Source organism: Balaenoptera musculus, chromosome 12 (genome assembly GCF_009873245.2).
Source record: "Balaenoptera musculus isolate JJ_BM4_2016_0621 chromosome 12, mBalMus1.pri.v3, whole genome shotgun sequence".
Classification (NCBI taxonomy): Eukaryota; Metazoa; Chordata; class Mammalia; order Artiodactyla; family Balaenopteridae; genus Balaenoptera; species Balaenoptera musculus.
Window position 1 is genome coordinate 54,738,857 of NC_045796.1, and position 26,483 is coordinate 54,765,339.

Genomic DNA, 26,483 nt, shown 5'->3' on the forward strand with positions numbered 1-26,483 from the left:
ACCTGGGTGGTGGTGTAGCAATAAACTATTGAAAATAGCCCATGGGTTCAAGCTTCAGCAGTTGCCTCCTCATCAAGCAGTAACGGCTTGTGTATCATATAAATAGATAAATATATTATGGTTGTTGTGTGTTACTAATAATAGTTCGAGGCTCTACTGCTCCTACCACAGCTTCACTTTAGCCAGTGAGAGGAGTCGGGGAGACCAGGTGGGTTTGAGGCTAGCATGGCAGAGAGTTCTGAGCAGGGTCACCAGCACACATGCGCGAGGAGAGGCCTGAGAATTGAAGTGGCTGAGTGATGCCTGGGCGTGGGGTCCTTGGCACAAGATGTGATTCTGAGAGCTGGCAGTTGGGTGGCTGAGGAGAGAGTGAAGTAAGGGACCACTGCTACTAGCCAAAATGAGAGAGCCCCACAGAGGAACCTGTAAGGTGCACCTAGAGCACGTTGGCCTGGAGATGTAGACGGGCCACCCACCGTGTGACATCACAGCCCTCACAGTGGAGCAACCTGAGGGGCTTTCAAACCAGCCCCTCACAGGGACCTGCAAATGTGGGCATGAAGGTCCTTAGCATGGAGTAGTTTATTGGAACTCTCTGAGATGGCAAATGGGGGATTTGCAGAGAGAAAAGAGAAGACCAAGTATAGAAAACTGCAAAACAGTAGCATTTGGCAGCAGGAAGAAGAGCTAGTAATGGATCAATTAGGAAGGTTGAAAAAGAATTAGAGAAATACTGCACCCAGGAAGCCAAAGAAGCAGTTGCCAGATAGGGATCGAAACAGATGAGGCCTGGGAAGAAACCAATTCAAAAATGGCATTTCTGAAAAACGGGGAAAAGAATTATTCTTTAGTAAACGGTGTATAATAGTTGGCTATTTGGGGAAAAGTAGTTAGATACCAGATCATATGTAAAAAGAAACTTCATTTGGATAACTATAAATGTAAAAATTCAAAATGAAAATATAGACAAATATTTTTACAACTTGGGGTGAGGGAGTCCTATCTGTATATGTGCTATGTAAATATATTCAAGATACCACAAAGAAAGTTTAAAAACAGGCTATAGACTGGGAGGAAATACAAACAAAATATATGACAGAAAGAAAGGTAAATGTCCTTAATGTAAGAAGAGTTTCTATTAACTAATCAGAAAGGTAAAACACACTGAAAGGGTGGGCACACTTTGTTTTCTGAGGAAGAGATATAAAATGATATAAAAAATTTTTATTGGAGTATAGTTGATTTACAATGTTATGTTACTTTCTGCTGTATAGCACAGTGAATCAGTTATACATATACATATATCCACTCTTTTTTAGATTTTCCCATGTCATTACATAGTATTGAGTAGTTCCCTGTGCTATACAGTAGGTTCTTATTAGTTATGTGTTTTATATATAGTAGTGTGCATATGTCATTCCCAATCTCCCAACTTATCCCTCCTCCCTGTTTCCCCCCATAACCATAAGATTGTTTTCTACATCTGTAACTCTATTTCTTATTTGTAAGCAAGTTCATTTGTACCATTTTTTTAGATTTCGCATTTGTCCTTCTCTGTCTGCCTTCACTCAGTGTGACAATCTCTTGGTCCATCCATGTTGCTGCAAATGGCATTATTTCATTTGTTTTTATGGCTGAGTAATATTTCATTGTATATATGTAGCACATCTTCTTTATCCATTCCTCTGTCGATGGGCACTTAGGTTACTTCCATGTCCTGGCTATTGTAAATAGTGCTGCAGTGAACATTGGGGTGCATGTATCTTTTCGAATTATGGTTTTCTCCAGATATATGCCCAGGAGTGGGATTACTGGGTCATATGGTAGTTCTATTCTTAGTTTTTTAAGGAACCTCCATACTGTTCTCCATAATGGTTGTACCAATTTACATTCCCACCAATGAGGTGGATACCTCATTGTAGTTTTGATTTGCATTTCTCTAATAATTAGTGATGTTGAGCATCTTTTCATGTGCTTTTTGGCCATCTGTACAGTATGGACCATCCATGTGGGTCTTACTCTGTCCTGCCTGCCACAGACCGCTTGCTGCACTCTCCTCCGAGTCCCCGAAGCCCCCTCTCTGTCCCAGCTGATCTCCCCGCCACCGGTGAGGGGGCTTCCCTGAGTGCGGGACCCTTTCCTCTCCTATAGCTCCCCCCGCCAGGGGTGCAGGTCGCGTCCCGTTTCCTCTCTTTTTTCTTTCTTTCATCCTACCCAGTTGTGTGGGGATTTTTCTTGTCCTTTTTAGGTGTCTGAGGTTCTCTGCTAGTGTTCAGCAGGTGCTCTGTGAGAATCGTTTCATTTGTAGATGTATTCTTGATGTACTTGTGGGGAGAGGTGAACTCCACATCCTCCTATTCTGCCATCTTGGCTCTAACTCCTCTGTTGAATTTTTAAATGCACATACACTTTGATTTAGCAATCTCATGTCTAAGAACATATCCTGTAGAAATCATAGCATGACTGTATAAGATTTATGTAAAAGGGATTTATTCCATCATTGTTAATAACAGAAAAAGAATAGTCTGAATAGCCTTTGGTGAGCAAATGGTTAAGTAAGTTCGTGTACTTTCATACGATGAAGTACTAGGCAGCCGCTTTTTTAAATGAGGTAAATCTGGGTGTCTTTAACCTGGAAGGAATTCCATAATCGGTAGCTGAGTGGGGAGAAGCCGAGTAAGTTTTATCCCAATATTGGCCTGATTCTATGTACTATTGCCTTTTAATAATAACCCATGTATGTGAATACGTGTAAACAGATGTGTCTCTATAAGCATGTGGAAAAGTTCGGAAGGATCTACACCACTAGGGTAGAGGTAGGGATGGAGGGGCAAAGACAAAAAAATTCATCACTGCCCTTTGAAAGGGCAGTGGTGAGGACAGGACTGAACGAGGCAGGCACGTGTGAGCTGTGAGTGTAGGTTACCGTGGATATGTTTGATCAGGAAGGAAGCAGGAGACGGAAATTTAGTTTGAGGGACAGACATGGCGGTACAAAAGATCTGGGGCGTTGTTGTTGTTGTTGTGTAGGATAGGAGAAATTTGAGTCTGTTTGTATGCCAAGGAAAGGGAGACAATACAAAAAGAAAAAGTTGCGGTAATCAGAAGAGTGTGGTAGTAGTGGACTTAGTAAGAAATGAATGATCCTTCTTTCTCTGGGGTTCAGAGAGTGAGTGAAGTTGGCAGAAGGTTCTTCAAGAACTCCAAGGAGATGGCCCCCATGAAGATAGGATCAGAATTTCCTTGTGGGATCAGAATTTCTGGGAATGAAGCCCAGGAAACTGCATTTTTAACATGTTTATCACAGATGCTTAGGCCCAACCAATAAGGTTCAAGAACCACTAGTGTAGATTATGAAGTGGAGCTTTTTGGTTTGGCCAGGTTTGGGAAGCAAATGGAAACAAGGAGTTTGCTAACTTTTCTTCCTTACCAGGCAAATCTAGAAAGAAACTTACCCACAAAGCCTCTCAAAGAAAAGTTTTGCAGGAGTGGCTTCAAGAGGAAATCAGTTTCAGTAAAGTCAAAGGAATGGAAAGAGCATAATGGAAAATAGCTGGGCTATTTTTAATGTCTGTTTCTAAAATGTCCACATGGATTCCTTCCATAGTTATCAAAAGACTCAGGATTCAGTTTGCCCTTCTGTTGCAGTCAGGTTAAGGTTTATTGTCATCAATTGCCATTCCATAAATGGAAATGGCATAAAACACTGCTCTGTGTGTATATATAGAGATGTGATAAAGTCTGTGCACATGTATATATGTTAAGTGTGTATGTTTATTTCAAGTCTGAAATAGACTTCTTTTAGGGAGTTGTCTTGAAGGTGATTCTACTGTAGTCATCCTCACCGTGCCCTTTCACTTTTGGACAGCATTCACAGTGCTGTTATTTTAACATCTGAACCACAACAACTTAAAACTTGGGTATATTTTTGCAGCTATGGGCATAAGGGGGCCTTTGTGCTTTTGATTGTATTCCTCAAGGATGCCTCCGTCCTGGAACCAGATGGGAGCACTGCAGACCAAGCGAGGTGCAGGCACTAGAAAGCCTACAGGTGGTAGCAAGCAAAGTAGTGCCAGAGGAGGACGCCACATTGCCCCGAAGCAAGAAGACAGAGCACTTTGCAAACAGGAGGCTCTGAGGGTCAGCTTAGTAGGGACAGAAGTGCACCAGTCCAGCTGACCGGGTGAAGAGTAGGACGCAGAAGGGGAGTTGCCTGAGGAGGGCTCAGCCGGGCTGGAGAGGGATTAGGTGCCGGGGCTGGGATTTGAGGATAGGTGGGAAGTCGGGAGGTAGCTGGGGGGAACGCTATTTTTTAAGCGGATGATTCAGTTAGTTAGGGTAGAATCGTGTGAGACAGTTTGCTCCCCTGCCCACCCGCCCCGACGCTGTCTCCTCTGTGGTTAGAACGCGCCTACCCGAGGGCCTGGGTTTCAGCTCATTAGCCCCAGCCAGTCGCCTGTACATCTTGCTCTGCATTTGCTTGTACCGCCTGCAGTTACTCTCTATTAGCGGCTCCTAACTGGCCCTAGATAACTTTAGCTAAAACCCTGTCTCCTCTGATAACTTTGAACTCTGCCATGTATTCTCCATAATTCCTAAACAGTCAACTTTACATACATCTCAGCATTTCTCTCCAAAGTCAGAAGCAAATGCTTGTTATACTGTTCCTTGGCAGGTTTCAAAAAACGACCAGACTCGCAGGCATTAACGGTGGCCGTGTAGTGCCTTTCTCCAAATCTGCCTCGCCTCCCCCCCTCTCCCCTGCCCGCCCCCCACTGTTTATTCCCAAGAACTTTGTGGGCACTTTCCACGATAGAACTGCTACCTTAAAAAGCTTTGGATAGAATATGGCTCCAAGTCACACTACCTGTAGAGGTTTATGTCCTTGACTGTGATGTGTGAGGTCAGCAAGACGTTTCTAAGCTGGGCACTTCCCAGGTGTCATTTGGGATAAAGACACCACGTTTGACCAGAGAAGGCTATTTACAGATTGTCTGTGTGGAAGAAGCCACTATCAGCTTTGGGTGACTCAGTGCTTATTCTGTGGCTTTACCGTTTGAATAACATTTCATGTTCTCTTTCTAGTCCCTTTTCTCTTATTCCTTTTACCCAAAAAGTAATGAATCTAGAAATGTTAACTGAACTTACCAGATTCAGGAAGGTCTGATGAGCCTTAATTATCAATCCTGGAGAAAAGTGTCTTTGTTTAATCAGAAACAATAGGATTTCTATGTTGCTCCTTATCTACTCTCTAAAGCTAACATATGTTTTGTTGTTGCTAACATTTAATTAATAGTTGAACATAGGAAAATGAAGAGGAGTTGAGTGTCTTCACATTTAGAGAGGAAGTTGAATATGAAGTGTCTTTCCTAGAAAAAGAGTCTTCCTAGATTGGCTTGTCTGGCAGAAGAGCCGAATCTGAGTTCCCACTGCCGGGAGGGACGCTTGGCAGCAGAGGACGGAATGCCCGTTCTCTCATGTGGGCCTCGTGGAGACCCTAAGAGGTGGGCACGGTGGCCACATTTTACGGATAAAGAACTAAAGCTGAGTGAGGACAGACTTGCCAGGGGTCACCGAGCTTTTGAGAGTGGGAGAAGAATTCAAAGTCAAGTCTCCCTATATTCTCTACTCCACACTGTCTCCATAAAAACTGAAATATGCTCCCCCATCAACTAGCCCTTTTAGTGGTACTGGATTTTCACTGTGCTACTCTACATCTTGAAGAATTTACTACCTGTCTGTTTTTCCCATGTAAAAGCATGCAAGTGTTTACTCAGGAATGCTAAATCTAGCTGTTCTGCTTTCTTTTGCTCTAGGTTTTCTACCCTAGCAAGGATGGTACGAAGATTCCAATGTTCATCGTGCATAAAAAGGGCATAAAATTGGATGCCTCTCATCCCGCTTTCCTATACGGCTACGGCGGCTTCAACATATCTATCACACCCAACTACAGGTAAGCGTGGCACCTCGGAACTTCAGCGTGTATCTGATCTCCAGACAGTGAGGAGAAACCAGAGACTGGTGGTCTACTGCCTCTGCACCTGAGCCCCATCCCCTTGGTCCCCACAGGGGAACCTGGATCAAGACAACACTGATTCCTGAGCAGAGCTCATCTTTGTTCATTTGTGCAACGAGTATTCGTTAAGCCTGCTCTGTGTTGGGAAGTGAGATGAGTGAGGAAGTGTCCTTACACCATTTTCTTCCCTGAACCAGTGGATATGCTGGTAGTTTCAGTAGAGACCATCCGAGGTATAGGAAAAATGTTGAAGAGAGGACCACATGGGTGTATGGTCTGATCACCGACCTCAAACTCTCCTTTCCTCTGATCTTCAACATCCAGGAAATTAGCAGCCAGACCATCTTGAGCCTCAGGTTGCAGAAGCCCACAGTTTCCCCAGTTACTAAAAGGAAGAGTGAATAAAGTTCAGAAATAGTTCTCAAAGCAAAATTAATTTTAGTTAACAGCAAACAGAAAAATAACCTCACTCAGTACTGTTAGGGTCAGAGTGGAAAGAGAGGGAGGAAAACATAAAATCCAAACTTTCTAAAGAAGCTTTGTGCTGTAGTTTCTTCTGTTTATTTCTAGAAAACATTCTCCAGCCCTGGGCACTCCGTTCTTACTTTCTGGTCAGTGTGCCTGATCTCCTCTACCTCTCTCACACCTAGTTTCAACGTCTAAATTTCTGTAAAACTGGAAAATCTGTTTAAAATTCATATTTCAGAAGGAGCTTTCTTTTTTCCAACTTGAACAATCTGGAGAGAGATACTGGGAGAGATGGTAGCAGGGGCCATTACCGGGTGTGTAACAAGCACAGCACCATTCAGACCAGGGCTGTGTCACATGGGTGGCAGTATTTTGGTTGCCAAGACAGTTGTTTAAAATGAGGTATACTGAATGCTCCTGAAAATGTATGAGCTTTGCAGTTAATCACTAGGCAGAAGTTGTAACATTTCACTTAAATCGAGCAACGTGAAAGTACTGGGCTTCCACGTAGATGACAGCACGTGCGGGGCATCTTCAGGGCTGCGGGTGCGGGTGTGGTGGAGGAGGACAGCGGTCCTCACTGGGCAGTGAGTGGCAGCTTAACTGTTTTTACCATCTCTCAGTGTGTCCAGGCTCATCTTTGTGAGACACATGGGTGGCGTCCTTGCAGTGGCCAACATCAGAGGAGGTGGGGAATACGGAGAGACGTGGCATAAAGGTGAGGTATTTTCTCTGCAGAAACACAAATATGGCATAGTCCAAGCCGAGGGGATTAGGGGCAGAAAAGGATGCTTCCAAACACATTGCAGGCACCATTCCCCCTTTCAATTTAAACAGCTCAGTCTTTTCACAGTTTATTTTCCTTTGCAGTCTATTTGAATGAAGGACGCCTTTTTCAGACGCATCTCCTACATACCATAATCAATTTTATTTTTTAGCAATGTATAGGGTACATTTTTATCTATCAGTGTCAGAAGTGAGTCTGGGGGATGCTTTTGGTATTTATTGTGTCTCCTACTCCTGTTAGCCTGGCTTTTACTGTTTAGCATTATCGGCTATCTCAAAACAGACTGCAATAACAGACCATTTTCTCTTAAAAGAAAAGAGCACTCTAAAATAGAGCTTCCCTAGTCCCAGTTTGGGCAACTTTTGCTTGCTTTCTCTGATCTTCCCAACATTGCTAAGAAATAGCATCCTTCTAGCGTTGCTGCTGGGACTCTAATAAAACCTGCATGTGATAGATAAACACAAGAACACAGCCATTTTTCTTTTCTGGTTTTAATGGTTCAGTCCCTGTTCTCTGGCCTCCTGAAGCATGTATTCTAGTTGATTGAGGAAACTGCTCCTATATTCAACTTTATTCCCCAGATTATCATTCTTTAAAAAAAAATATGGCAATCTTTATTTTTAAAGCCCCATCTCTCTCTTCCTTTTCTCTCTATATGGAGCACACCCCGTCTCCCAGGCTTTTGTGTATCTGGAATGCATAGACTAACCAATAACTTGAAGAAGATGTTCTTCCCTTACCTTATTCCTGTTTTTGGGGGGGGGAGGATGTGGGAAGCCGCTTCACTCCCGCCGGCTCCCTGCTTCTCCCCGCTCAACAGCAGCCATCCTGTGTAAGACAGTCTGCGGGCACGAGGGCGGCCCCCCGGGCTCAGGCTTGGCCAGCAGCACGTGGTGAGGAGGCTCTTCTCCCGCAGTAGGAGCAGCCGAGACCACCCTTCGGATCCGTACACCCACCTGTTCTTCTCTACCTGCTGAGGCCCAGGCTCTGGTTTTCTGCATCGATCAGATCAGCAAAGATGAGGGTAGAGCTGTAAAGGGCTTTTTTCATAAGTACCTGTTAGATGTCGGGAGGCAGGAAAGGCCCAAGCCTAAATCCTCGGTCTTCAGCGTGCACCCCAAGGACTGATGTCAGACAGCAAACTATTTGAGCATCTTAGCAAGAGTGAGTGTCCTGGGCTTCCCTGGTGGCGCAGCGGTTGAGAATCTGCCTGCCAATGCAGGGGACACGGGTTCGAGCCCTGGTCTGGGAGGATCCCACGTGCCGCGGAGCAACTGGGCCCGTGAGCCACCACTACTGAGCCTGCGCGTCTGGAGCCTGTGCTCCGCAACAAGAGAGGCCGCGATAGTGAGAGGCCCACGCACCGCGATGAAGAGTGGCCCCCGCTTGCCGCAACTAGAGAAAGCCCTCGCACAGAAACGAAGACCCAACACAGCCAAAAATAAATAAATAAATAGATAGATAAAAAAGTGAAATTCTTAAAAAAAAAAAAAAGAGTGTCCCTAATGAACACATGGGCCCCCAGCCTGCCAGCCATCATTGGGCCAGGTGTCATCCTTGAAGGCTTTATTGATTGTCACTGTATTTGAAACAGCATAGAATTCATTGTATCATTTTGACTTGGACCTGATATTAGAGTTTAATTACACTAAAATCATACTATGAAACTGTGATAGCAAGAGATGACTAAGAAAGGGGGAATAAAAGTAAAATCTCTACACACCTTATGTTGGATGTACATCCCAAATCCATATGCTAAGTCTGGACCCCTTGACTCGCCCAATTTCCTGGTTAAAAATGTTTAATGTACACACTTAAACACCCACCTGCACGGACTCCTGACCCAGTGGCCTTCTCCTCAAAGAACCCAAGTTCTTCGTCATAAAATTCCTCTGGTCCTCAGGTGTCCACCATGCTCTGGTAGGGAAGAGTGCCCTTGGTCTTGGTCAACTCTCTCATCTCTGTATTAATTATAACCAAGTTATTATCCAGAAGTCTTGGGGGGAGGGGAGTTTGCAGCTTGACTGAAGCTAAAAGTTGATTACCTCTGTTTAGACTGATCATAAACTTTCTCCTAATTTAGGCAGTGAAAGGGCCTGAAATGGAACTTTTCTAGTTAGACCCTAGCATATTGAACCTCGATAAATCTAGATTCCATTCTGTTAATTGAGTTTAAAATTTAATGCTCTTCAAAAAATATAGTCATATACCCAAAATATTATTATTCCTGGAAACTAAGTAATCCTAGCCATCCTAATTCACCAATAATTTCTTATTAAAATCTTAATAACATTTGTTTTGATATGAAAAAATTTCTTCAGTAGCACTGCTTCATCTTTAATTGAATTTCTGCAAAAATGCTTAATCTCAAATATCTAATTAGATCTATGTCTGCTTTTTGTTCATTTCATTGGCAGTTATTTCAGACATCCGTTCCTTTGTGGGCATGACTCTGACTTTTGGCCTTTACTTTTGGATATTACAAGGCCTTACAAATGTTCCTCTCTTTAAGTAGTTTCTTTGTTTGGCTCTACACTGGAATGGCTTCTAGATGAGAAAGCCCAGATTCTCTGAGGAGATGCTTGAGATGATCTTCCTTCAAGCCTAGAGAAACTAATGGGCTGCTCTGTGCAGCACCACGTCCCCACCTAATTCCTACCTGAGTTCTTTAAGTACCCATGGGCAAAGTCAGAGAGCTTCTTTCTCGTAATCACATCCCCACCTCAGACTCCTGCAGAGAGGAGGGGTGAGAAGTGCACCTCTCTGCACAGAGCACTTTCTTTTTTTAAAAAATTTATTTATTTATTTTATATTTTATTTTTGGCTGCGTTGAGTCTTCGTTGCTGTGCACAGGCTTTTCTCTAGTTCTGGTGAGCAGGGGCTACTCTTTGTTGTGATGCACGGGCTGCTCATTGCGGTGGCTTCTCTTGTTGTGGAGCGCGGGCTTCAGTAGTTGTGGCGTGCAGGCTCAGCAGTTGTGGCTCGGGCTCTAGAGCACAGGCTCAGTAGTTGTGGCACACGGGCTTAGTTGCTCCGCAGCATGTGGGATCTTCCTGGACCAGGGATCGAAGCCGCATCCCCTGAACTGGCAGGCAGATTCTTAACCACTGTGCCACCAGGGAGGTCCGCGCAGAGCACTTTCATCTTCCCAGGGAGGGGGCAGCGCGCTCATCCCCATTGTCACGTGCTGTGTGGAACTCGAGGACTGGACTCTGTTCTGGGTCTTGTGTCAGTTTTGATTCCAGCTCCTCCCAAAACACAGGTTCTTTTTGTTGACAAGCTTTCACATTTTCATTCTCATGGTTGTCTGACGTCATAACAGATCATCTCTTCCCTTTGGGGCATTTGCCTTTTAAGTTCTAAGAGGTTTTAGAAAAATACAAAGGCACCATATGGATTAGCAGTTGTGGCACTGATGATGGATTTCCATAATGCATAACAAAATTTAAATTGAGGCATTTTTCTAAAATGTAGTGTTAGCCCATTGTGTTTAAGTTGATCAGTAGTTGAAACTATGCCCTATCATCATTTGATTTCCCCTTAGGTTAAAATGTGATTTTTTTTTCTATGTTTTGTTATTAATTAACTATCTTTCACTTTGGCACATTGTAGGTGGTATCTTGGGCAACAAACAAAACTGCTTTGATGACTTCCAGTGTGCTGCTGAATATCTTATCAAGGAAGGTTACACGTCTCCCAAGAGGCTGACTATTAATGGAGGTTCAAATGGAGGCCTCTTAGTAGGTGAGAACTGGGTTTTTTTATTCATTGTACTTTACTAATTAACTCTTGGAGTTTTCAGATACTCTGGTTTACTTTGGCTCATGGATGGGAGCAGTGGTACAGAAAAAGCAAAACCCATTTATAATTGGGCATCTAATTAATGACATTTGAAGACACAACTACTGACTCAACTCATCATAGCCTGAAAAGCCATTCCTCCTCCCTGTTCTGAGCTCTATTGGACTGGACCGCAATTCTTACCCTTCCCTCTCCCCACAGACTGGACCCACAGGTCTCTAGGGTTCAGTCAGCACATGACTGAGCCTAATAACACACCTCTGACTGTGTTACCCAGAACTTGTAAGCTGTGATCATCACTAAACATTTGTTGAATACCTACGCCATGGGATGCTAGATGCTGTGGGTGCAGAGAAGTAAGTCATGAAGGAAAATGAGGTACATGCAAAGATGGATCCACAGCTTCATAGTAATGAAATAGTTCACCCTTGCTGAGCACCTTGCCAGGCCCAGTGCTGAGCCCTTGACATGTACGTGGCCTGGGAGATGGGACAGGTATTATCCCCATTTTACAGAGGAGGACACTGGGGCACTGAGAGGTTGAGTAGCTTGCTAGTGTGATGGTAATGTTGGGGTTGATGCTTAGCACCGTGGCTTTAGATTCTGCTCTTTTAACCTCTATGTGGCACTGCCTCTAAGTGGATTTTCCTAATTTTTGGTAGTTAATGAATTTTTACTTTGCTTTTCATCTCTCAACAGTACTTAACATTGTAATGAACATTTATAGTGGTCCTGAACTTTGCTTGCTGGGTCCTACATCCAGTGTCATTAGGATACGAGGGGCCGTTGTACAAATGGAGAATAGCACAAATAGACTCAACCTAAAAAGCACATGTGACAGACAATTTTTAGCTTTCAATCCACTGTTGTCAGGGGATCTTGACACATTCACTCCATTTCCTTGTCTTTGAAATTTACTGACTTGTGTCAAAACCTGAATTCCTGTCCTTATTACTTCTTTACCCCAATGGAATATAGTCTTGAAAAAAACATTTTCCCAGGGAGATAAAATATATATATGTCCAAATAATTTGTTTAAATTTGGAAAGGGTAGAGATGTGGCTGAGATGGCAAAGTAGGAAAACCCCTGAGCTCACCTCCTTCCACGGGCACACCAAAATTACAACGATTTACAGAACAACTATGTATGAGAACAACCTGAAGACAAATAGAAAAGATTTTCCACAACCAAAGATATAAAGGAACCACAATGAGATGGGTAAGGAGGGGCAGATGCACAGTATAGTCAAGACCCACAACCTCGGGCAGGCAAACCACAAATGGGAGGATAATCACAATTGCCGAGGTCCTTCCCAAGGAGAGAGGGGTTTGAGACACACGTCAGGCTCCCCAGTCCAGAGGTCCTACACCAGGAAAATGAGCCCCTAGAACATCTGGCTCTGAAGGCCAGTGGGGCTTACTTTGATGAGAGCCAGAGGGCTGTGGGAAATAGAGACTCCACTCTTAAAGGGTGCACACAAAATCTCACATGCTCTGAGTCCTGGCACAGAGGCAGTCATTTGAAAGGAGCCTGGTCAGATTCATTTGCTAACCTTGAAGAAGAGCCTCCCAGAGGGGGAGGAGGCAACTGGGACTCCTACTGGGGACACAGGTGCTGGTGGCAGACATTTTGGGGAACTCGTTCTACCACAGGGACACTGGTGCTGACAAGCACCATTCTGGATCCTCTCTCTGGCTATTAGCACTCCACCACCAGCAGACTGGCACCAGCTCTGGTCATGCAGAGATCAGGCCTTGCCTATCAGCATGCCCAAAGTAGTTGGCCCTGCCACAACAGAAGGGCCCGTGCAGCCTACATAGGAGGCACCCCTAGAGCATGTAACTCTGGTCACCAGAGGGGAGTCTGCTGTTGGGCCCTACAGGATATCACCTATATTAAGGATACTTATCCAAGCTCAGAAAACATAACCAACCCACCTAATACACAGAAATAAACACAGAGAATTAGGCAAAATTAGAAGACAGAACTATGTTCTTAAACTAAGGAGCAAGATAAAACCCCAGAAAAAGAACTAAGCAAAGTGGAGATAAGTAATATTATCTAATAAAGAGTTCAGGTAATGATTATAAAGATGCTCAACAAACTCAGGAGAAGAATGGATGAACACAATGAGACATTTAACAGAGAGTTAGAAAATATAAAGAAGAGCCAAAATGAGGTGAAGAATACAATAACTGAAATAAGAAATATACTAGTAGGAATCAACAATAGATTAGATGATACAGAGGAATGGATCAGAGACCTGGAAAACAGAATAGTGAAAATCATCCAAGCTGAACAGAAAAAACAATTCTAAAAAATGAGGACAGCTTAAGAGACCTCTGAGACAACACCAAGCAAACTAACATTCACATTTTAGGGGTCCAAGAAGGAGAACAGAGAGGGGGGCAGAGAACTTATCTGAATAAATAGCTGAAAACTTCCCTAACCTGGGAAAGGAAACAAACATCTAGGTTGAGGAAACACAGAGAGTCCCAAATAAGATGAACCCAAAGAGGTCCACACCCAGACAGAGAGACTCTTAAAAGGAGCAAGAGAAAAGCAACTAATTACTTATAAGGGAACTTCCATAAGACTATCAGCTGACTTTTCAGCAGAAACTCTGCAGGCCAGAAAGGAGTGGCACAATATATTCAAAGTGATGAAAAAACATACAATCAAGAATACACTACCTAAAAAAAAAAAAAAGAATACACTACCTGGCGAGGCTATCATTCAGATCTGAAGGAGAGATCAAGAGTTGTACAGACAAGCAAAAGCTAAAAAGAGTTCAGGACCACTAAACTGGCTCTAGAAGAAATGTTAAAAGGCCTTCTCTAAGTGGAAAAAAAAAAGACCACAACTAGAAATATGAAAATTATGAAAGGAAAAAAAACTCATTAGTAAACAAAGATAGTAGATCAGCTACTTACAAAGTCAGTAAAAAGTTTAAAAGACAAAGTAGTAAAATCATCTATAGTCACAATAGTAGTTAAGTTGATACACAAAACAAAAAGTTTTAAAATATGACAAAACATTAAATATGGCAGGGGGGAATATAAATGCAAGATTATTAGAAAGTGTTCAAACTTAAGAGATCATCAACTTAATCACAAAGATATATAGGTGGTTGTGTATGAGCCTCTGATAACCAAAACCAAAAATCAATAGTAGATACACAAGCAAAAAAGAGAAAGTAATCCAAACATAACACTAAATATAGTCATTACATCACAAGGGAAGAGAGCAAAAAAGAAGGAACAAAAAGGAACTACAAAAACTACCAGAAAACAATTTTTTAAATGGCAATAAGTACATACCTATCAACAATTAATTTAAACATAAATGGACCAAATGGTCCAAGCAAAAGATAGAATGGCTGAATGGATAATAAAATAAGACCCAACTATATGCTGCCTACAAGAGACTCACTTCAGATCCACAGACAGACACAGACTGAAAGTAAGGGGATGGAAAAAGGTATTCTATGCAAATGGAAACAAAAAGGAAGCTGGGGTAGCAATACTCAGACAAAATAGATTTAGACAAAGTTTGTAACAAAAGACAAAGAAGAGCATTACATAATGATAAAGGGGTCAATACAAGAAGAGGATATAACATTCATAAATATTTATGCACCCAGGAGAAAAGGGAACCCTCCTACACTGTTGGTGGGAATATAAATTGGTACAACCACCATGGAGAACAGTATGGAGGTTCCTTAAAAAACTAAAAATAGAACCATGATATGATCCAGCAATCACACTCCTGGGCATATGTCTGGAGAAAACCATAATTCAAAAAAATACATGCACCCCAGTGTTCATTGTGGCACTGTTTACAATAGCCAAAACACAGAAACAACCTAGATGTCCATCGACAGAGGAATGGATAAAGAAGATGTGGTACATATATACAATGGAATATTACTCATCCATAAAAAAGAATGAAATAATGCCATTTGCAGCAACGTGGATGGACCTACAGATTGTCAGACAGTGCAGTAAGTCAGACAGACAAATACCAATATGATATCACTCATATGTGGAACCCAAAAAGAAATGATACAAATGAACTTGTTTACAAAACAGAAGCAGATTCACAGATCTCAAAATCAAACTTATGGTTACTAGAGGGGAAAGGTGTGTGTGGGGGGGGGGATAAATTAGAAGTTTGGGATTAACAAATACACACTACTATATATAAAATAGATAATCAACAAGGACCTAATATATAGCACAGGAAACTCTACTCATATTCTGTAATAACCTATATGGGAAAAGAATCTGAAAAAGAATGGATATATGTATATGTATAAATGAATCACTTTGCTGTACACCTGAGACTAACACAACACTGTAAATCAACTATAATATAAAATAAAATTTTTAAAGATATTTATGCACCCAACATAGGAGCACCTAAATATACATGGCAAATATTGACAGACATAAGGGAGAAGTCGAGAGTAAAACAATAACAGGGAACTTTAATACTCTACTTATATCAGTGGATAGATATTCCAGACAGAAAATCATTAAGGAAATACTGGCTTTAAATGACACATTAGATCAGATGGACTTTAAGAACATTCCACCCAAAAGCAGCAGAATACACATCCTTTTCAAGTACACATGGAACATTCTCCAGGATAGATCATGCTAAGCCACAAAACACGTCTGACTAAATTTAAGAAGATTAAAATCACATCAAGCATCTTTTCCAACCACAACAGTATGAGATTAGACACCAACTACAAGAAAAAAAACTGCAAAAAACACATGGAGGCTAAACAATATGCTACTAAACAACCGGGGGAGGGGGGGGTCACTGTTAAATCAGAGAGGAAATTTTAAAATACCTGGAGACAAATGAAAATGGAAACACAATGATCCAAAATCAATGGGATGCAGCCAAAGGAGTTTATAGCATTATAAGCCTGCCTCAGGAAACAAGAAAAATCTCAATCTAACCTAACACCTAAAGTAACTAAAATAATAAAGATCAGAGCAATAATAGAGACTAAAAAACAATAGAAAAGATTGATAAAACTAAGAGCTGGTTGTTTGAGAAGATAAAAAGATAAACCTTTTACCAGACTCATCAAGAAAAACAGAGAGAGGGCCCAAAGAAAATCAGAAATGAAAGAGAAGAAGTTACATCAAACACCACAAAAATGCAAAGGATCATAGGAGATTACTATGACTAATTATACACAATAAAGTGGACAATCTAGAAGAAATGGATAAATTCCTAGAAACTTACAATCTCCCAAGACTGAATCAGGCAGAAATAGAAAGTATGAACAGACCAATTACCAGTAATGAAGTTGAATCAGTAATGTAAAAAAAAAAAAAAAACTCCCAGCAAACGAAAAGTCCAGGACCAGATGTCTTCACAGGTGAATTCTACAGAACATTTAGAGAAGAGCTAACACATATCTTCTCAAACTCTTCTGGAAAACTGAAGAGAAAGGAGCACATCTGAACTCACTTTACAAGGCCAGCAGCATCACCCTGATACAAAAACCAGACAAAGACATCACAAAAAAAGGAAATTACAGGCCAGTATCACTGGTGAACACAGATGTAAAAATCTTCAAAGTATTAGCAAACCAAATTCAACAACACATTAAAAGGATCATACACTACGATCAAGTAGGATTTATCCCAGGGATACAAGGATAGTTCAATATCTGTAAATCAATCAGTGTGATACACCACATTAACAAACTGAAGAATAAAAACCATATGATCATCTCAATAGATGTGGAAAAAGCTTTTGACAAAATTCAGCATCCATTTGTGATTAAAAACTCCTAGCAAAGTGGGTATAGAGGGACATACCTCAACATAATAAAGGCCATGTATGACAAGCCCACCACTAACATCATACTCAACAGTGAAAAGCCAAAAGCATTTCCTCTAAGGTGAGGAACAAGACAAGGATGCTCACTCTCACCACTTCTATTAACATTGTATTGGGAGTCTTAGCCCCAGCAATCAGACAAGAAAAAGAAATAAAAGGAATTCAAATTGGAAAAGAAGTAAAACTGCCACTGTTAGCAGATGACATACTATGTACAGAAAATCCTAAAGATGCCACCAAAGAACTAATAAATGAGTTCAGTAAAGTTGCAGGATACAAAATTAATATATAGAAATCTGGATTTCTGTACCTTAACAAACTATCAGAAGGAGAAATTAAGAAAACAATACCATTTAAAATTGCATCAAAAAGAAAGAATAAAATACCTAGGAATAAATCTCACCAAGGAGGTGGAAGACCTGTACACTGGAAACTGTAAGACACTGATGAAATTGAAGATGACACAAATTAAAAGATGTGCCATGCTCATGGATTTGAAGAATTAATATTGTTAGAATCACCCTACTACCCAAGGCAATGTACAAGAGTCAGTGCAGTCCCTATCAAAATACCAATGGCATTTTTCACAGAACTAGAACAAATAATTCTAAAATTTATTTGGAAACACAAAAGACCCCAAGAAGAACAAAGCTGGAGGTATCATGCTCATTGATTTCAAACTATACTACAAACTCTAGTAACCAAAATAGTATGGTACTGGCACAAAAACAGACATACAGATCAATGCAACAGAATAGAGAACCCAAAAATAAACCCACACATATATGGTCAGTCTAAGACAGAGGAAGGAAGAATATACAATGGGGAAAAGACAGCCTCTTCAGTAAATGGTGTTGGGAAACCTGGACAGCTCCATGCACAAGAGTCACACTGGACTGCTTTCTCACATCATATGTGAAAATAAACTCAAAAAAATATTTAAATGTAAGAACTGAAACCATAAAACTCTAAGAAAACACAGTACACTCTTTGACATTGGTCTTCACAAAATTTTTTTGGGTATGTCTCCTCAGGCAAGGGAAACAAAAGCAAAAAACAAATAGGACTGTAACAACCTAAAAAGCTTTTGCACAGTGAAGAAAACTATCAACAGAATGAAAAGACAACCTACTGAATGTGAGAAGGTATTTACAAACAATATATCTGATAAGAGGTTAATGTCCAAAGTATCCAAAGAACCCATACAACTCAACATCAAAAACAAACAACTCAATTGAAAAATAAGCAGAGGACCTGAATAGACATTTTTCCAGAGGAGACATACACATGGCCAATAGACACATGAAAATATGCTGAACATTACTAATCATCAAGGAAATGCAAATCAAAACCACAATGACATACCACCTCACACCTGTCAGTATGACTAGTATCAAAAGGACATCAAATAACAAGTGTTGACAAGGATGCAGATAAAAGGGAACCCTCATGCACTGGTGGGAATATAAACTGGTTACAGCCACTATGGAAAGCAGTATGAAGTTTCCTTAAAAGTTAAAAATAGAACTACTGTATGATTCAGCAATTCAACTTCTGAGTTTATTTCCAAAGAAATCAAAACCACTAATTCAAAAAGGTATGTACCCCTATGTTCACTGCAGCATTATTCACAGTTGCTAAGATATGAAAGCAACCTAAGTGTCCACTGATAAATTAATGGATAAAGGAGATGTGTATATGTGTGTATAATAATACATACAGTAGAATATTACTCAGCCATATAAAAAAAGAATGAAATCTTGCCATTTGCAAGAACATGAATGGACCTAGAGGGTGTTTTGCTAAGTGAAGTAAGTCAGACAGAGAAAGACAGATACCATATGATTTCACTTATATGAGGAATCTAAGAAACAAAACAATTGAACAAACATAAAATAAACAGACTCTTAGATATAGAAAACAAACTAGTGGTTGCCAGAGGGGAGTGGGGTGGGGAGATGAGTGAAATAGATGAGGGTGATTGAGAGGTCCAAACTTTGTTATAAAAATATCACAGAGGTATAATGTACAGATAACAGGGAATATAGTCAATAATATTTAATAATTTTGTGTGATGACAGATGGTAAATAGACTTATCATGGTGATCACTTTGTGATGTATAAAAATACCGAATCACTGACTTACACCTGAGACTAATATGTTTGAAGTCAGGTATACTTCAATTTAAAAAAAGAAGAAAGAAATAAATGGAGGGACTTCCCTGGCGGTCCAGTGGTTAGGACTCTGCACTTCCACTGCCAGGGGCCTGGGTTCCATCCCTGCTCTGGTCGGGGAACTAAGATCCCACAAGTCGTGTGGCTTGTGGAAAGAAATGGAGAAAGGAGATGGATAATATTCTTAAATACCGAATAACTACAAATTTGATTTGTTCACTCGACAAATATTTATAGAGCACCAAGAAGTGCTGGGCATTTTTCCAGATACTGGGCATATGTCAGCAAACGAAAGAGACAACAGCTCTGCCTTCATGGAGCTTTCGTTCCAGTCAGAGGAGGCAGACGATATGCCCGAGGCCAGCAATGGGCCCCGGAGGCCCATGTCTGTGGCTGGGCACAGAGAGCAGGGGAGAGAGATGGGAGAGGTTAGGGGTGGGGGGAGGCCAGACCAGGCAGGACCTCGTGGCCGGTGCAGAGAGCATGGTTTACTCTGTGAAATGAGAAGCCTTTGGGGGAGTTTTGAGCAGAGAAGTGTCATGATTTGACATGGTTTTTTTTTAAATCAGGATCATGCATTGATCCCGTTACTGTGTAAGGGTAGACAGAAGGGGAGGCAAGGGCAGAAAAGCAGGAGCCCAGGTAGGTGGCTTCTGTCCCAGGGAGAGAAAATGGTGGCTTGGACCTGGGTGTGGCGATGGAAGTAGTGAGAAGTGGTCTGATTCTGGGTATATTTTGAATTTGAGCCAACTGAATTTGCATATGAATTAAATATGAAGTGTAAAAGAAAGAAGAACTAAGGGTGAATCTAAAATTTTTAATGGGAAAGGACGTTGAAAATACCATCTGATTTCAGTAGTGGGAGAATTGTAACTTACTGGTTCATCCAATAAAACTCCATTTTATTTTTGGAGTTTTATATTCAGGAATTCATTTATGCCTTTTAACAAACTAGGTCCTTTAAGGGACCTTCAGAGATGGAGTTCCTCCATCAGGATGCTGAGATGCTTATTTAAAAGAACAGATTCCAGGTTCCTGCGCCTCCCACCTCTGAGTGGGAGAAAAGGATCTGCAGGGGTAGGACTCAGGATTCAGTATCATGAATAAGCACTGAAATCAGAACTGGGGTGGGAACAGTTTTTTGTCAGAGGCAGGAAAAGTTCACATCCCTTGACTAACTGCTAGTCATGCCAGCTTTGATCTTACTTCCTCCCAAAGCCTCCCCAACTTCCGTACACTGGCCTATGCCCTACTTCCATAGCACCCGTATTTTCTCAACAGTAGTGATTGCCACACTATAATTGCCTGTTCACTTCTTTATCTTTCCCACTAAATTATTCACTGACATATCCCCAGGTGTAGTGCCAGGCACATGGCAGGTGTTCAATAAACATTTATTGAATTTTCCAAAAAATAAGTGTTTAAGTGTACAAAGAAGAGTATTTTTACAACAGGACAAGAAGGTGTGTCAATATCGGTTAGAGCTCTGAGCTGGGTTTTAGGCCCTATTCTGCTTTGGGCTGTATGAGCCATTTCTGCTCATAACACTTCTGATGCCAAATGTGGGAAGGGGGGCATACCACCCCAACCAGTTCTCCAACTCTCCATACACCAACTGGGTGTCTTACAATTCAGTTCAATTCTGACACTACCCAGAGTTAGCACAGACCCAAAAGGGTAAGGGCTCAGTCCCATAGGGCTGCCCCCACTGCAGACACCAATCACAAGTTCTGGACCTCCCATGCTTCTGACTGACAGCTATAAATTGGGGGTTCCCATGTCCCCCTCCTCTTTCCTTACGTTTACCAGTTTGTTATAAGGGATAGAACTCGGCAACAGTCAGATGGAAGAGACGTATAGGATAAGGTATGGGCGGGCAGGTGCACGCAGAGCGCCTCCATACTCTGTTAGCGCACCACCGTCCCAGCGCCTCCCTGTGTTCACCACCCTAGAAGCTCTCCAAATTTCATTGTTTGGTGGATTTTATGGAAGTTCTATTATGCAGGCAAGATTGATTAAATCAATAGCTGTTAATCACCAACTTGATCTCCACCCCCTCTCCTCTGCCCAGAGGTCAGGGGTGGGACCAAAAGATCCAATCCTCTAATCACATGGTTGGTTCCTTGGGCAACCAGCTCCCATCCTGAAGCTATCTAGGGACCCACCAAGAGCCACCTCATTAGCATGAACTCAGATACGGTTGAAAGAGGTTAGTTATGAATTATGAAAGACACTCCTCTCACCCTGTCACTCAGGAAATTCCAAGAGTTTTAGGAGCTCTGTTCTAGGAACTGGGGACAAAGACTAAACAGGTATTTCTTATGGTGTCACGATATCACAGGCTAGTTTTGAGATCCTGAACAAGTTCGTTAGCCTCCTGCATCACCTGTGAAAGCAACTGGGGATGGGAGGAGGGGACACAGGTTTGTACAGAAAGTCCTAGAGGTTTTCATATAATGTTCCTCCACTGAGATTCCCTTTGAGGAGTAAATCTCTACTACTGATGACAATACCCACCCCTCCGATATATTGGAAGGAGGGGGAAAAGCTTGTGGGCTGTTGGGCAAGTGATTTCTGATGGTTTCTTTCTGTGCTCTTGGAAAAAAGACAACCAGGGTTCTGAAAGCATTTAAGTGTTGTTTTGTTCTGTTTTGGTTTTGCTTATTACATAGATGTTTAATGATGGACCACCTCCCTTTTTCTATCTTGATTTTTAGCTGCATGTGCAAATCAGCGTCCTGACCTCTTTGGTTGTGTTATTGCCCAAGTTGGAGTAATGGACATGCTGAAGTTCCATAAATACACTATTGGTCACGCCTGGACCACTGATTATGGGTGCTCAGACAACAAACAACACTTTGAATGGCTCATCAAGTAAGGTTTTAATTCATATTGACATATTTGTGTTGCTAACAATTTGATACCAGAATACTGAACATAGTCAAAAGGATAAATGTTTGACTCCATGCCCTTCAATATCTCATATTTGCATGTAATTTACTGCAAAAGTAGGGCAAGTGGTGGGAATACCTGTCTTCCTGGTTTTGATCTGGTCTTTAACAAAAACAACAAACTACAAAGATGTGATGGGCAGAATTTTAAAGGTGGTTCTCCAGGATTCCTGTCCCCTGGTTCTTCAGTCAACCACTAATCTAGGTACTTCTGTGAAGGGACTTTGCAGATTAAATTAAGGTTACTAATCAGCTGACCAGGATAAGGAGATTATCCTGGATTATCGAGTGGGCCCAATCTAATGACAAACCCTTAAAGGCAGAGCACTTTCTCTGGTGGGAGTCGGGGATGCAGCAGAAAGGGAGATGAGAGAGATTGGACACATGAGGAGGACAGGAGAACCAGAGCCACCATTGCTGGCTTTGAAACTGAAGGAAGGGGGCCTGTTTGACCTGAGATCAACCCCAGCCAACAACCATCAAAGAAACAAGGACCTCAGTCCTACAGCCACATGGAACTGAACGCATTCTGCCAACAACTGGAATGATCTGGAAGTAGGTTTTTTTCTAGAACTTCTTGATAAGTGCCCAGCTAGCCAACACCTTGATTTCAGCCTTGAGAGAGCCAGAGAACCCAGTTGAGCCAAGCCAGACTTCTGACTTATAGAACTGTGAGATAAGAAATCCATGCTGTTTTTAAAAGCTGCTAAATTTGTGGTAATTTGTTAATGCAACAATTAAAAAATAATTTTTTAAAAAAGTCATTATAACTTACATATATATGGGATTTCTTTTTCTAAATTAAGAAATAAGGAAATGAAGAGGAATATATGCAAGAACAGTTAAGCTTTTTTTGTGCTCTCAGTATAACCACATATATTTGAAACTACAAGTTGCATTACTGAAATATTCGTATCCCTCAACACTTTGGCGATAACAGTGAGAAAATGGCAAACATTTAGATTCTCAAGACTGCAAGCTACATTCTGTTTTGGCTCTTCACTCTCTTTACTTCCCACATGTAGGGGTTTTTGGATTTTTACCAGCAGTATTTAGGAATTCCTCTTGGAATAGCACCAGCAGCCTATGTCCCCTCTCCCCAGTCTTCTCAGTCAATTATAAATTTTGATACAGTAATTTCTGAAGTCAGGTTTTTTCCTTCATTTGATGTGCTTTGTATGGTTAGCTCTCCACTTAGAAATTCAGCTAAAATGACTCGAATTTTTTTAATTGAATACTTTTAAACTACTCAATTCTGTTCTGTAGGAGGGGGAAAGTTTAACTTTTAAAATACACAAGTAGCCTCACTGACACATCCTGGTGAAAGCTGAATATTTGAAGAAGCCATAGTTCCAATTAACCTTAAGAAAATATGCACTTAGGGGGATAAGTCCCATTTAAACTCGGTTGAAAATACTGAGTTAATTGTATATTGAAGGCAACAAAATATTTGCTGGAACCTGATACTTCTAAAATTAAATTTGAAAGCAAAAAAAGAGTTCTAAATATTTTTTCTCTCAAGATGTCCGTGATATTCCTATTTCAGACTTTAATTTTTTAACCTAGCACCCACAGAGCTGTATTTTCCTCTTACTTGCTACTCCCAATGAGCAGAGAGCTCAATCCAGTATATTGAAGGGGGTCCCCCATGCCCCCAAAAATTTAAATTTCCAAGTTTGTGAATGGCTGAGAAAAATAAAGCCTAACAGACTTTTTTTCTACAGAACTTCTCAGAGTCTTGAATGTATAAATGTGGCACGTCAATCTTGAGGTGGGGAGAGGCATTATTAGTAGGCAGAGTTTCCAGACTTGTTTTCCCATAGAACTAACCCTTATCTGGAGGACTGGGGTTGATCCAGAAATACTCTGCAATGAGATCAGAAAACAGATCCATTGGCACCCCCATCTTATCTATTAGGAGAGTAAACCCCAGAAGGTTTTAGTCTTAGCTTGGTTAACTGAGTAGAAATTTTACTATTTTTGCCTATTTACTCTCCAAGATAAAACTTTACTAAAATAGTTTATTTAATTCATTAATACTGAACACTTTGGAAAACATGACACCCATATGGACTAAAATGTAAAGAAAAAATATCCAGAGATGTCTTTCACTTAACTATTATCAATCGCTGTTTAATTTGATTGTACTTATGTTGTGCTTCAGAAGGTGTCTCCTCCACCAACCTTCTCACCATTGGCCAAAGGCAGTTTCTTTCTGCCGGACTGTGAGCCAGCAGGGGGTCAGCGGCTCAGGTTCCCTGGTTTCAGGCAGGAAGCTAGGCCCAGAGGGGACCCGTGGTCTTCCTCAGACTGCCAAGCTGAGCTCAGAATAAAGGTTTTATAGGTACTAAACAGGCAAAAAGCTGCTGTACGCTGTGGATTTCAAGTTCTTCAACAAAAGAAAGGCTTGCACCCATTCTATTCACAATCAGTGATTTAAAAGAACAATCAGGGGGCTTCCCTGGTGGCGCAGTGGTTGAGAATCTGCCTGCCAATGCAGGGGTCACAGGTTCAAGCCTTGGTCTGGGAAGATCCCACATGCCGCGGAGCAACTAGGCCCGTGAGCCACAACTACTGAGCCTGAGCGTCTGGAGCCTGTGCTCCGCAACAAGAGAGGCCGCTATAGTGAGAGGCCCGCGCACCGCGATGAAGAGTGGCCCCCACTTGTCACAACTAGAGAAAGCCCTTGCACAGAAACGAAGACCCAACACAGCCATAAATTTAAAAATAAATAAATAAATAAAAGAGTAACTGTAGTACCATGTACAAAAAAAAAAAAGAACAATCAGCATGATAGGGGTAGGGAATTAAGAGATACAATCTACTTATGTATAAAATGAAGCTACAAGGATATATTTTACAGCACAGGGAATATAGCCAATATTTTATAATAACTTTAAATGGAGTATAATCTATAAAAATATTGAATCACCTGAAACGAATATTGTAAATCAACTATACCTCAATTAAAATCTTTTCATGTAAAATATAAACAAAGGGACAGTTAGTCCACTTTGTAGCAGTGAAAAAGTCAGTCTGAAGAATATGAAAATATTCACCTCAAGACAGTCAGTATGCACATACTTTGGGTTGTTTCTACAGCCCTGTTTCTTTCTAACACAGGCTTCCAAAGTGGGAGCGAAATAAACGACACAGATCCCCAGCTTCCAATAGCCCTGGCCATTCACAGCCCAAACGGTGATGTAACTTAGTCTGCAGTGGTCACCCATGGACCAGTTGGCTGCAGTCCTCACTGCTGGTGACGGTAGGCGGGTAGACGACGCAGGTCACTATGCCCACCGGTCCCCGTGATTATCCTAGTGGACACACAACTCTCATTTTGATATCCGGCCTCATCAAAGTGCCTTTGCCTTTCAGATATTCTCCACTGCACAACGTGAAGCTACCAGAGGCAGACGACATCCAGTACCCGTCCATGCTTCTCCTCACTGCGGACCATGATGACCGCGTGGTCCCGCTTCACTCCCTGAAGTTCATTGCCACCCTTCAGTACCTGGTGGGCCGCAGTCGGAAGCAGAACAATCCCCTGCTTATCCACGTGGACACCAAGGCGGGCCACGGGGCTGGGAAACCCACGGCCAAAGTAATAGAAGAAGTGTCAGACATGTTTGCATTCATAGCGCGCTGCCTGAACATCGACTGGATTCAGTAAATGGCATTTCCCACTCCCTCTGACCGCTGCGGAAAACCTCAAGGGCTCTCACACCATTAAAACCGAGAAACCACTGGGCGTAATGCCTCCCCACACGAACACTGTTCCTGCACTCGCGGACTGCAGCTGAACAGAACTGCCGTGGGAATTTTATCTTTTCTAGGCTTCTCCTTTTTAGCAGGCCCTTGGCGTTTCTTTTTCCACCCTGTGCAGGCACATATTTTAAAAGGAAAAAAAGGCATGTTCGGATAAATAGCTAATGGCAGCCAACACATTGTGAATATTAGATTGCTGAATTCAGAGTCATGGTCAGGCATACTTCATATAGAGCACCTCAGTGAAACTTGCTTCTCTAACCATAACCAATATACCTTTACATAAATGTGAGACTTGTTCTCCTGAAAAAGACTTCTTTGCAACAATAATAAATGTTATTTAAGAATGAGAGGCTTTATTTCTGGTTCCTTTGTGTTGAGGAGCAACCCCAGAAGTGCAGTCATTCTGCACTGCGTCCCGTCACTTGTTTATGGGAATAAGCGATGAAGTCATAGACTGTAAGCGCTGCACGGAGGCGGAGTGCGTCCATCTAGCTCCCTTGTTTATGGTGAGGAAGCTATTAGAGGTGGCTTACTGTCTTTCTTACATATTAACCACTCAGCCAGCTGATCGTCTCGTCAGGGGCTCTTTTGGTTTGGATGCCTCCTAAAAATCAGTGGACCTGAAACTTCAGATTATTCACCTAT

At 41.7% G+C, this 26,483-nt stretch overlaps 1 protein-coding gene across 2 annotated transcripts in view; it reads left to right on the plus strand.

Moving 5' to 3' along the window:
• Positions 1–26,185, plus strand: part of LOC118905182 (prolyl endopeptidase) — a 138,013-nt gene extending 111,828 nt beyond the window's left edge. For both annotated transcript variants that reach the window (XM_036871667.1, XM_036871668.1), the window contains exons 11-15: positions 5,817–5,953; positions 7,108–7,202; positions 10,884–11,015; positions 21,834–21,990; positions 25,446–26,185. In XM_036871667.1, the coding sequence (XP_036727562.1) occupies positions 5,817–5,953; positions 7,108–7,202; positions 10,884–11,015; positions 21,834–21,990; positions 25,446–25,740 (816 nt within the window). In that variant the 3' untranslated portion in view covers positions 25,741–26,185. The remainder of the gene's footprint in view (positions 1–5,816; positions 5,954–7,107; positions 7,203–10,883; positions 11,016–21,833; positions 21,991–25,445) is intronic.
• The last annotated feature ends 298 nt before the right edge of the window (positions 26,186–26,483 follow it).